Below are 13309 nucleotides of genomic sequence, written 5' to 3' on the forward strand. Positions count from 1 at the left end.
TCCAAAAATGGGCAGAAGACCTAAATAGACATTTCTCCAAAGAAGATGTACAGACTGCCAACAAACACATGAAAGGATGCTCAACATCATTAATCATTAGAGAAATGCAAATCAAAACTACAATGAGATATCAACTCACACCGGTCAGAATGGCCATCATCAAAAAATCTAGAAACAATAAACGCGGGAGAGGGTGTGGAGAGAAGGGAACCGTCTTGCACTGCTGGTGGGAATATGAATTGGTTCAGCCACTATGGAGAACAGTATGGAGGTTCTTTAAAAAACTACAAATAGAAGTACCATATGACCCAGCAATCCCACTACTGGGCATACACCCTGAGAAATCCATAATTCAGAAAGAGTCATATACCAAAATGTTCATTGCAGCTCTATTTACAATAGCCCGGAGATGGAAACAACGTTAAGTGCCCGTCTTTGGATGAATGTATAAAGAAGATGTGGCACATATATACAATGCAATATTACTGAGCCATAAAAAGAAATGAAATTGAGCTATTTGTAATGAGGTGTATAGACCTAGAGTCTGTCATACAGAGTGAAGTAAGTCAGAAAGAGAAAGACAAATACCATATGCAAAAACACATATATATGGAATTTAAGAAAAAAAAATGTCATGAAGAACCTAGGGGTAAGACAGGAATAAAGCCACAGACCTACTAGAGAACGGACTTGAGGATATGGGGAGGGGGAAGGGTGAGATGTGATAAAGCAAGAGAGAGGCATGGACATATATATACTACCAAACCTAAGGGAGGTAGGTCGTAGAAAGCAGCCGCATAGCACAGGGAGATGAGCTTGTTGCTTTGTGACCGCCTGGAGGGGTGGGATAGGGAGGGTGGGAGGGTGGGAGACGCAAGAGGGAAGAGATATGGGAACATAAGTATATGTATAACTGATTCACTTAGTTATAAAGTAGAAACTAACACACCATTGTAAAGCAATTATACCTCAATAAAGATGTTAAAAAAATAAATAATCTCTGAAAAAAAATAGATTATCAACAAGGACCTACTGTATAGCACAGGGAACTCTTCTCAGTATTCTGTAATAACCTATATAGGACAAGAATCTAAAAGAATGGATATATGTATTTGTATAAATGAATCACTTTGCAGTACACCTGAAGTTAACACAACATTTTAAATCAACTATAATCCAATATAAAATTTGAAAATATTTTAATTAAAAAAAAACATTGCACGATGTTAAAAAGAAAACAAAAAACAATCCTATAGTTGTTTATAGTTTAGTTTTATAGTTTAATTATTTTATTCTTTGTCCTCCCCCACCCCACAACTTCTATCTTAGCAGGCTTGAAAAAACTAAATCTACTTTACCACAGAGTAGTGCCTTTATAGGAAATAACCCAATGGTTTACTTCTGGACCTGCCTCATCAGTATCAGCTGGGAATACCCTGTAATCGTGACAATTCATTAACCTCTGCTGTAAAAGCAGGAGAAAGAAGACTCACGCTATTTTTCTGTGAAAATGGTGGTTAGAAGAAGGGGTGTTGTAGGGGTGTGAGGGGAAAAGAAGAGAGAGTTAATGAAACAGAGTAAAAAAAAAAAAAAGAAAAAATTGTAGATGATGGAATTATGCTTATAAAAATAGGCAAAACAAAAATAAAGAAATCAAAATTCCCTTACATTATTCCCCCTCGCTTTGTCCTTATTAGCCTATACATATAAATGTACAAACCGTCACATATTAAACTGGTGTAGTTCCTTTTATACCTCTTGCTACACCCATATAAGCCTCTATACAAACACAAAATGTCATAGAGATGTATTATATATTATGCGTACTATATACGATTATATATGATGTACAAATATATATCATTCTATATTATCCATATCAAGTTATACATACACACAATTTTATTTAAATTGTATACCTATTTTAAATTTTATTTAAACTGTAAACCTATTAAATTAATAGGTTACAAACATATTGTTCTATAATTTGACTTCCTTCACTCACACGATTTTTTATGGACATTTTTTAACGCTAGAACCCACAAAATAATGTCATTCTTTTTTTAAACACAAGCTGCATAGTGTGAATGTAGTACAATTTAATCAATTCATTCCCAACGAGGCATGAGGACAAAATGCTCCAATAAGCATTGCTGCACATTTTCTGGTTATTTTTTGTAGGTAAAGTTCTAGAAGTGCTCGGTCAGAGGGTAATGTGCACAAAATTGTGACAAGTATGAAAGCATAACCAGAACAACCAAGACGTGGAGATTCCTGAGGTGGGTTAGGGAGAACAGAGGACGACATGCAACAGCCTCCAGGCTACCTGGATTCCACGATTAGGTGAAAGGTAATGTCATCAGACAGCAAAAAAAAGTTAATGACCAAGGCCAGAGCTGGGGGAGCTGGAGAGCCCTTATGTGGTGAGGAAACACGAAAATCAAGAACGAACCCCAGGAAACACCAGCACCAGGAGCCAGAGGACAAAGGAGCAGGCAGAGGGGTAAGAGGTTGAACTGGGGTCAAGTGTCATAGAAACCAAAAAAGGAAAGGGCTTCAAGGAGAGAGACCCACAGTGTCAAACGATACAGTGGGATCAGCGAAGAGTAAAGAAAGTGCTCATGAGATCTGTGCGCGGGGTGGGGGTGGGGGGGAATCATCAAATCACTTAGGTAAGAAAAGTTCTAACGACAAAGGTAGGAAACAAAAGTTACAATGAAGTAGGCTGAGAAAAAAAAAAGGGAATCAATAACATTAAGAACACCTGCCCTGGGACTTCCCTGGTGGTGCAGTGGTTAATACTCCACGCTCCCAATGCAGGGGGCCCAGGTTCAATACCTGGTCCGGGAACTAGATCCCACATGCATGCCACAACTAAGAGCCCCTTGAGCCACAAATAAGGAGCCCACCTGCCGCAACTAAGACCTGACGCAACCAAATAAATAAATAAATAAATATTTTTTAAAAAAAAGAAGAAGAAGAAGAACACCTGCCCTTTCAAGAAGCTTAGCTGTGAAGGAAAGGAGAGGGAGCGGGGAGGCAGAGAGCTGAAGCCCAGGAGGAGTTGGGATGTGCCTGCTGTCTGCAGGGACTGACCTGAGTGCAGATATACACCGAGAGGCAGGGGCGGGGGAGAAAGGCGGAGGAGCTCAGGCAAGAGGGCAGGAGGGAAAGAGTGCTTAGATGGGGGTCAGGACACAGACAAAAATGCAGCGAGTTCAGACATCCAATCGCAAGTTCACAGCATCCAATCCTGAGTTCACAGCATCCAAACCCAAATTCACAGCAGCCGGTTCCATAATTGCTCACAGGGTTAAATGCACAGCTGACTGAGAACGAGGTGGGGAGCTAGAGCCGTGCTCTTCAAACTGTGTTCACAGGCGCCACCTGGGCATCCTGCTGTGGGCACATTCTGACTCAAGGACTGAACCGCTCACATGCCGGCAGGGGACGCAGAAGCCGGGAGGAGGACCACACTCTGAGTCACAAGGACCCACAGGGACCGAGAGTACGGCGCCGCTCTAGACCGACCACAGACAAACGGGAAGCCCTACCTGCTTGAAAAAGTTGGGCCTTGCCAAGGAATCATCTTTGGCAGAGAAGGGAATAAAAGTTTCTGGCTGTTTGCCTGAGCATTTGTTTCTGCCCCGGAATAGCTGGTTAGCTTCTCACCAGCTGCCAGGTAGCCAGACTGGTTTCCAGCTGGGGCTGCTCCAGAGGATGAGGGCCTGAGGGGCAGCTCCCCTGCTCAGAGGATCTGGGCTTCACTCCACCTCGTCCTTTACACCTTAGAGTTGCAAGAGGAGAACTCTGAAGTCCCCTGCAGGTGCGCTACTGCTACAACCAGGGACCTGAGGGGTAAATGTCTTCCCGTCTTACTGCAAAGGACGTGGTCAGTGAGGAGATGCAGGAGTAGAGTTAACGTCTGGCCACCAGCAAAAAGCCTGACAACTTGTGGACTTCATACAAAAAGTCTTCATTTGAAATTGTATTGACAGAATGTCCTTGGGCTCCCCTGGTGGTGCAGTGGTTAAGAATCCGCCTGCCAATGCAGGGGACACGGGTTTGAGCCCTGGTCCGGGAAGATCCCACATGCCACGGAGCAACTAAGCCCATGTGCCACAAGTACTGAGCCTGCGCTCTAGAGCCCGAGAGCCACTACTGAGCCCACATGCCACAACTACTGAAGCCCATGCTCCGCAACAAGAAAAGCCACCACAATGAGAAGCCCGCACACCGCAACGAAGAGTAGCCCCCGCTCTCCGTAACTAGAGAAAGCCCGCGTGAAGCAACGAAGACCCAATGCAGCCAAAAAAAAAAAAAAAAAAGTCCTTAAGGCTGATATTAAAACCATTATCACATTCTATTACTTGAGACTTAGAAATTTTCAGTTTTTTGAGTCAAATCAACTTATTAGTATTTCCTCCAAAATACCCTGAGTTTCACTAGAGTAGTTTTATAGACTTTTTAAAAAATACTCATTTATTTATTTGGCTGTGCCGGGTCTTAGTTGCGGCATGTGGGATCTTCGTTGCCACGTGTGGGATCTTTGCTGCGGCATGCAGGATCTTTTGGTTGCGGCATGCGTGTGGGATCTAGTTCCCTGACCAGGGATCGAACCCAGGCCCCCTGCATTGGGACCGTGGAGTCTTAACCACTGGACCGCCAGGGATGTCCCTAGAGTAATTTTAAACAAAATAATTCATGCCCTAGATCAGAGGTCAGCAAAATTTTCCTTAAAGGTCCAAGAAAGTATTTTCAGCTTTGTGGGCCCCCTCTGTTACAGCCACTCAGCTCTGCTGCTGTAGAGCCCTGAGAAGCCACGGACAATACGGAAACAAATGGGCATGGCTATGTCCTAATAAAAAGGCATTTACAAAATCAGGGGGTCAGCCAGCCCTGCTCTAAATCAAACTGTGAATCACAACTAGATTTAATTCCAGTAGTTAAGGAAAATACCTAATACAATCTGAAGTTTAATATAGTATGGAACTGCCTACCAGTTTTTAAAACATCGTTTTCTAAAATCAGTGATCAGAATAAAACTAAAATATTCTCTGAACTACAAACCATATAGAATGTTTCTAATTTACATAAAATGGAGAAACAGCGCCTAAAAAAGGCACTATTCAGTTTAGAAAGGGTAATTCAAGCCCTTAGAATCGTGGTGAACAGTGTAGGCTCCGAAGTCAGCCAGACCTGGGTCCAAATTCTGGCCCCAGCCGTGGGGTTAGGGCCTCAAATTTCCTTGACGTTAATAGTATCCACCTATTTGGCTGCTGTGCCAGGCACAGAGTACGCCCCAAATAAGTGCTGGCTAAACAGTGAACCCCAATTTCCCAAGTCTCGTCAGTAGCAGTTTTTTAGTCAATGGCTGAACATATTCATCTAGTCAGTAAAAGAATCTTAGGATTTTTTTTTAAATCTGATTTTTCTCTTATACCTTCTATAGGTGCCTCGGGCAGAAATGCTGAGGTGCAAAACTTGGCAGCTGCAAGACAGGGAGGAAATACAAGGAGAAGGTGCAATATGCAATGGAAATCAGAGGAAAGAGTTGTTTTGTAGCATTCTGTTTAGATGAAACTGCTGCTACAAATCTCACCCCTGTCAAAGCGTAACCGGGGGACTGGAAGGGTCAGAAAACTAGGGGCAGCAGTGATCTGCGGGGAGGGAGACCTTATGTTTTCATCTCCTTCTGCAGTATTTCAGTCTTCACTAAGAACCAACCTAAGGATCTCGGGTGTCTACGCACCAGATGGTAGTAGCCACTCACACCCCAGCGTGACAATCAAAAATGTCTCCACACATTGCCAAGTGTCCCCCAGGGGAGGGGGAAGCCAGATCACCTCCATTTGAGAAGCCTTACTCCAGGGCCTGGCAAGTAGAGTTCTAGCCTCTAAGAAAAAGTTCTTTTGAACCAAGTCATGTATTACACCCTCCAGAGTTGGAGATTTGACTAGAACAAGCATGTTCTGTTTTACAGGATGGTTTGGGCATCTGAAATGAGATCTGCATTAGAAAATTTAGAAATAGTTGCAGTTTGATGGTTTTCCTTTGCTGAATCCCCCACAATGGTTTCTCAACTGAGGTCCCTGCCATAGTGGAAAGTACTGGACCGGGTGTCGGGAGTGTGGCCTGGGGTCCTGGATCCACTCAGTCAGATGCTGCGTCAGCAGCCACAGTCTTGGCTTCACACGCCTCAGCCGTGAGACAAGAAGCCTGGTTGGCCTCTAACTTCATCTTCCAGCTCAAAAAATATGATTCTCCTGGGAGCTCCATCCTAAGGCCTGGCTTCCTTTATCCCCTCTGACCAGGGTACCGGGCAGCTCCCAACACTCGGCGCTCTGTGCCTATTCTTCCAAATAAAGGACACCAACCCGTCCAACACCAATGCCGTAACACTGTGAGCTGTTAAGATCATCTAATATCCAAATACGAAGTGTTTAAATAGTGATATTATTAAATGAAAGCCCACCTCTTCCATGTACTGGTGTATTATAGCTTTTACAGCGGGCATGTTGGTGGCATCCATCATCAGGGTGACTGCTTGCCCTTTTCGTATCTTCACCACCCCTTTGAATACCTGCTGATTATTATAACAGGCGGCCAAAGTGGCGATGGCCATGACCTACAGATAAGGAGAGAGAGAGGAAACACTAATTCATCTCATTTCATGAAAAGAAGTGAGAAACTGCACGGTAAGCAATCATCATGAGAAGGGAAGAGAACCTTCGGTAGAAAGTGCCGAAGGGCTAAGATGCAACTAACCAAGAGAAAAGACCCATAAAGAAAGCAAGTCAAGACCTCTCCCTTTCCCATGTTTCCCTTTCTCAGCAAAACACAGAATCAAGTGCCCTTTGCAGTCTTGAATAATTCTATAGTTTAGTCACGATATTTCCTTTTTATTTGGAAAAAACAAACACAAGCCAATGTAACATTTTCCATGCTGGGGCAATGGGTTATTAGATCTGAAAAATAGATATTCCAAAATAATATCTGGAAAGGTTTTTCTATTTTGTTTTTTCTCCCCATTTTTCCTACAATGAACATAATCATTATACATTAAAAAAAAAAGTAGCATGAGGGTGGCAAAGGACAAAAGAAAGGGGGCCGTGTAGTTTCCCATGCTCAAAGGTAAATTATTTCTAGGATAGATGGAAACATAAGTCTGGCATAAAGAGTTTAGTTCCATCAACTGGTCAGATTGGTCATTAGAACAAGATGAAACCATGCTTCCAAATCAGTTAAATCTTATAACTTTCTTCATTTTATTTGAGTTAAAAACGGAAATAACTGGTAAAGGCATTTAAAAAGTATAAGCTCCTAGGTCCACAGGACCAGGTTCTGTTATCCCAAGATCTGGGAAAGGAGAGCCAAAATTAGGTGCTTAAATAAGACTTTTTAGTAACAGCTTCACCTGTGTTTCACCCAGCACTCCTCATAAATCTGACTCAAAGCCCTAGATTTAATTGTGAGGATAAACATCAAACTAGCTCGTTTAGAAAAAAGGGTTCTAGAAGGTTCCGGAAAGAAGCAGGCTTAACCTCAAGGCTGACCTGAGTGTGATGGCCATGGGGCAGAGGGGAGGTGTTGTGAACGTGCCTGCCCCTGGCAGAAGAAAATACACTAGAGTCATTTTTTTGAGGAACCACATTCCGGAATACACAGGCCAAAACAGTACACGCATTCCAGGCATGCCATCCCCAGCACACCACCCCGACCCCTCGGCCTCCCCGATCCACACCTGTGGAATAGCACAGAAGTTGAATATGCTCTGGTTTCTGAGTCGTGAAAGATAAGTGATGACGTCAGGGATGTGGTGCAGCGTGCTGGCTATGAGCTCATTCAGGCACTGCACGGCCAAGTCCATGTTCTCTGGCTTGGCAAAGTCACCCAGCTTGTTCACATACTTGCTCCAAGCCTAGGCAGATAAGAAGATCGAAAGACGAGTCAGCACACGCACAGGGGAACAGCGTACAAGTCACATGAAAGGATCTTTGTGTATAAGAACTATGATATACAAAGCCTTTCTCAGCTGCTGCCTCATCTTTCACCAAGACCAAGTCCGTTTTAACCTCTATGCAATGTCTATTATGACTACAATCAAGGGTCAGTTAAGTATTTGGGAAAGTGTCCCTTTGGGACAATTAGTGCAGCATGTACTAAGCAATACTTTGATGACCTCAGGCCAAAGAGGCCTCCTGTTATGTGCAAGGCATTGGTCTGTTCCTGAAAAGATAACCAGCTTTAACAAAATCAGCTACAACAGCACTACAAGCTAAACACTAAACATTCTCAAGATGGCCAAGGCGTCAAAATAATTAATGATTAACATTACACTCCCAGTTCTGACAAGAACACTGCTGAACAAGTGTATCTGGGGAAATGAGCTGAGTCTCTACTGTAAGAACATTACCTCCTTGACCTTAGTGACCTGAAAATGAAATAACAGCCTCAACTCCAACAACAGAATTGGTTTGATGATCTTTAATAGTATTTAGAGGATTCTCTGAAGCTAGCAAATAATTTACTTTTATCCTTGGGTATTCTTAAGCTTCCTAAAGAATAACGCTTATTGTGACTTTATACACTCCCCAAAATAAATGACTAGGCCTAAAAGGACTAAGAGATTCTATGGTAAGTCACATTTGCTATCCATTCTTAATTTGCACCTAAACCCACTCAGATTGCTGGTACTAGACTGTCCTGCAGAACCTGGAGAAAAACGCTAATGGGCGCCTACATATCCATCCACCAGCTTCAACAGTTACTGACACTTGGCCAATCTTGTTCCAGCTATACGTCCCCAGACCCAAAATTATTTTAAATTAAAGCCCTAATATATCATTTTATCCACAAATACTTCATTATGAATATCTAAAACACTAGGAACCTTTCTTGTACATATATCTTATCACAACTAAAAGTTAACGATAAATATTTAATACAAATTATCCAATTAGCAGTCGTATTATCCCACTAATTTTTTTTCCACTTGGTTTCTTCCAGTAAGTACCTAAACAAGATGCATATGTTGCATCTGGTTGATGTCACATAGGTCCCGCTGCTCAGTTTTTATTTCACCCCTCAAGGTGGGCCCAATCCTGGAAAAGAATCCTGACTGGTCTGTGTCCACGTCCAGTTCAAGGGGGCCAATGCATTCCAGCTCCTCCAGGCTTCTCCATGGCCCCCGTGGACTCGCCCACAGCCAGAGAAGGAACACCCATTCCTGTTTCACCTGCTCTTCTCAAATGGGTCCATCCCACTGTCCACTCCCGCTCTCGGGTCTGAGACACCTGTAGCACCTTGGCTTTGTCCTGCACAGGTTTTGCAGGGTTTGTTTTCGGAGCTGCTGTTTTGTCTGCACCCATCTGTGTTCTGGAGTTCCTGGGGATGCTTTGTCACTTGTGCTTCTGGACATGCTATCCATTGTTTTGGATACATCTGTTTCAGTTTTTTGGCTGAGTTTTTGTCACCTTTTTTTTTTTTTTTTTTTTGGGTGAGAATCTGGGAAAATCCAAACACTATGATGCTACCATCATCACAGTTTTGCAAAATCCAAAATTCCAGCTAATAAATGCAGAAAGGATGACAGAATTAAGATAGCACCATTTAGCATCTCCATTGATAATGGATCTAGGCAGTGACCACCAAGGAGGAGAAAAAGAACCCATAACGTATACGGAAAAGAAAAGTAAGTTATCATTAGATTTTCAACAGCCAGTCCTAAAGCGGGAGAACATGGAGTAACACGTTTAAGAAACTCGAAAATGTGAGCTAAAAACTTTATATCCAGAAAAAGTGACCCTGAAGTATAAAGGACAAACTATTACCAACATGTATAAACATAAGGAAGTATCGTTCTTTGTTTTCTTCAAAATTCATAAATATTAACGGACTTCCCTGGTGGTGCAGTGGTTAAGAATCCACCTGCCAATGCAGGGGACATGGGTTCAAGCCATGGTCCGAGAAGATCCCACATGCCACGGAGCAACTAAGCCCGTGTGCCACAACTACTGAGCCTGCGCTCTAGAGCCCGTGAGCCACAACTTTCTCTAGTTGCAATGAGTAGAGGCTACTCTTCATTATGGTGTGTGGGCTTCTCATTGCGGTGGCTTCTCTTGTTGTGGAGCACAGGCTTTAGGCGCACAGGCTTCAGTAGTTGTGGCACGTGGGCTCTAGAGCGCAGGCTCAGTAGTTGTGGTGCACGGGCTTAGTTGCTCTGCAGCACGTGGGATCTTCCCAGACCAGGGCTCAAACCCGTGTCCCCTGCGTTGGCAGGTGGATTCTTAACCACTGCGCCACCAGGGAAGTCCAGTCTTAATGGCTATCTGATCTGACAATTTACATATAAATACAATATAAAAATAGGAAATTAGCTAGCATATGCAAAAACATTTTCAACTGTGTTCAGTAGTCATACTTGGTAGCAGTAGCACTACAGTCACTATTCAGAGACTGTGGTAATGTGTAATTACATCTGTAATGTGGGAAAAAAGCAAATGAGTCATTATGGGATATACTAATTCTATCATCTCTTATTTTCCTTGAGAAATACGACTGTGGATGAGGAAGAGGTAGAGATGTAATACAGAAGAGACTATGTAACAGTCCTGAGTTTGAATTGGAAATATCAATATAAACTACAAGGTAAATACTTTAGATTTAAAACTAAATATATACGACGACTACTCCGAGAGCAATGACCACCCCGAGTGCCCAAGTGTGGTCTGGAGGCACCATTTCCCATTAACAGAAAGCTTAGGCTTCCTGAAGAGCTGCGTGAGTCCAAATCCCAGTCAAAAAACGTACAAAATGAGCTTGGAACATCTTGACATACCACCAAATGGCACGGCAGCTATCAAAAACTATTAGGGTCCCATCAAGGGGACTGAGGAGCCACTTGAACCTCTTTCTACAATACAACTCTTAGTAGATGGAGCTAGAATTTTCTAAGAGAAACGATATCATGAGTTCATACTGATATTTCCAATCCAGTTTAGGATCACTGGAGTTTTTGCTTAAGTGTTTTCTATCTTTGCAACTTTTATTTTAGACTGAAAATCTTGCTTCCTAATGATATGAACAAAATTACCTATTTTCTTTAAGCTGTAAAGTTTCTATAATAGTTTCAATATTATTATTCACAATATAATTACTGAAAACTTTATTCCTTTCTGGTTTATCCTTCCATTGGAACTACACATTCTGTTACGCATCTTGCTTTTTTCACTTAGTAATATAACCTGGAGCTCACTCCACAGTAGGCTCGCTCTTTTGGTGCTCCACTGCATGGATAGACCATAGTTCATTCCCTCCGTCCCGTACGGATGGACATCTGAGTCGTTTATAAACGTAACTATTACAAACAGTGGCTGCGGTCAGTAACCTCCCACAGCCGTCACTGGCCAAGCTTGCGCTCACCACCCGCACGGGAGCACCCATTTCCCCAGCATGGCTTACGGCTTATCAAACTTCCGACATTTTGCTAATCTGATGCAGGAAATGGTATCTCACGACTGTTTTTTGTGGTCGTTAAGCTGCTTGAGCTGACGTTTACTAAGCACTCTGTGCTAGAAGTTTTTCTCATTTTATTCGCACCACTGCCTGGCGTATAAACTATTCTATTTCACAGAAGAGTGGGCAGTGAGGCACCTGCAGGGATGCAGAGCCTCGTCTGAAAGGCGGTGTGGTTTCCTGGACAGGCACCGGGCTGAGACCCAGGAGACAGAAGCTCCCCTTCTGGGAGTCCTGAGACAAGCCCCTTCCCTTCTCTGAGCCTTGGTGTCAAAGGAGGGGTTGTCAAGAGCTGTTTCTCGACCTCGCTGCACACCACAGTCACCTGGGAGGCTTGAAAACCTATGATGTCTGAGGTCAGGGGAGGTTTAATGTGAATTTCACCTATCAGGAGTAAGGCTGATCACCTTCCCAAATATTTAAGGATCATTTCCATCTTTCTTTCTGTGAACTACCTGTTCTTATCCCTTTACCCATTTTTTCTGTGCAGTTGGTCTTTTACTTAACTTTTGGCAGTTCTTTTAATATTAGGAATATTAACTCTTTATGTGCAGTATAACTTCCAAATATCTTTTCCACCTTCTCACCTGCCTTTTTTCACCTTAAAAGCGCTTGGTTCTAGGAAACCGTTTTTTTTTTATCTTTATTTTTTTAAAAAAAATAAATTTATTTATTTTTGGCTGCATTGGGTCTTCATTGCTGTGCGTGGGCTTTCTCTAGTTGCAGAGAGCGGGGGCTACTCTTGGTTGTGGTGCGTGGGCTTCTCATTGCAGTGGCTTCTCTTGTTGAGGAGCACGGGCTCTAGAGCGCAGGCTCAGTAGTTGTGGCGCACGGGCTTAGTTGCTCCGCGGCATGTGGGATCTTCCCGGACCAGGGCTCAAACCCGTGTCCCCTGCACTGGCAGGCGGATTCTTAACCACTGCGCCACCAGGGAAGTCCCTAGGATACCATTTGATGGATTAAAACAAAAGGTAAATGCTGGAGTAAAATCAGGAGATAGTCATAAGATTTCCTAGCTTTCCTTCTGAATAAAATCAATGTCAAAGCCCTTCCTTTTCCTGTCCATTTTAAATTAAGTCAAAGATCCACTCTTGTCTCTGATAATGAACATCTGTAGTGGGTGCCCGTCTGGTGCCCCTTCTTGCCACCGAGTCCTTCTTTCTTGGAGGAAATCCATTCTACACGTGTGGGCAGACATATTCCAGGTCTAGACTGAGTGCTCAACGCTCTGGCTACTGACTGATTAAGGGATGGGCATAGGAACCAAGCCTATGAGTGAGTCATGGGACATTATACCCACCACTGGACAAAGCCTGTCCAAGAGGTAGAAAGGGGACAAAGCCTTATTACATAGTCTGAATCCCTGGATGCAGCCCGTCCCCCTGAAGCAAACTAAATCCTAACCTAGTCTACACCGTCTCCTATGCTGTCTAAGGGAGCTTGATTTGTGTTTCTGTCACTTGCAACCAAAAGGGTTTAATGTTTTGTTGTCAGAGAGCATTCAAAATTATTTCTCCCCAAATCCCCTGAACCTATTACCTCTTGAGGCCAAAACTCTCTTCCTTCTCGCTGGTCTTCCAGATAATCACGGATGATGTTTGTTTTCTGCAGAAACAGGCCCATAGCGTTGGCAAGCTCTGTGTCTTCACCAATTAAGGGATCTTCTAACTCTGAGGCCGAGAACAGACGAGAAAGGCCAATTCCCACCAGCCCAGCAACATAGTGACAGTACTGTAAAAGATGATTTTTAAAGTACTTTAATAATGAAACTTTTACTAAAACAGAAATGCTA

At 43.1% G+C, this 13309-nt stretch overlaps 1 protein-coding gene across 5 annotated transcripts in view; it reads right to left on the minus strand.

Annotated features, from left to right (window-relative positions):
• The window catches only part of FDFT1 (farnesyl-diphosphate farnesyltransferase 1), a 42206-nt gene that overhangs the window by 7813 nt on the left and 21084 nt on the right, over positions 1 to 13309 (minus strand). For all 5 annotated transcript variants that reach the window (XR_003790855.1, XR_003790854.1, XR_003790853.1 and 2 more), the window contains 3 exons: positions 13057 to 13248; positions 7745 to 7921; positions 6476 to 6628 (listed from right to left, as the gene is read on the minus strand). Coding sequence is in view for 2 of the 5 variants with exons in the window: in XM_029203557.1 (XP_029059390.1) it covers positions 6476 to 6628; positions 7745 to 7921; positions 13057 to 13248 (522 nt within the window). In the remaining 3 variants the exon portion in view is untranslated. The remainder of the gene's footprint in view (positions 1 to 6475; positions 6629 to 7744; positions 7922 to 13056; positions 13249 to 13309) is intronic.

Source organism: Monodon monoceros, unplaced genomic scaffold (genome assembly GCF_005190385.1).
Source record: "Monodon monoceros isolate NGI ecotype Baffin Bay Population unplaced genomic scaffold, NGI_Narwhal_1 Super_Scaffold_5, whole genome shotgun sequence".
Classification (NCBI taxonomy): Eukaryota; Metazoa; Chordata; class Mammalia; order Artiodactyla; family Monodontidae; genus Monodon; species Monodon monoceros.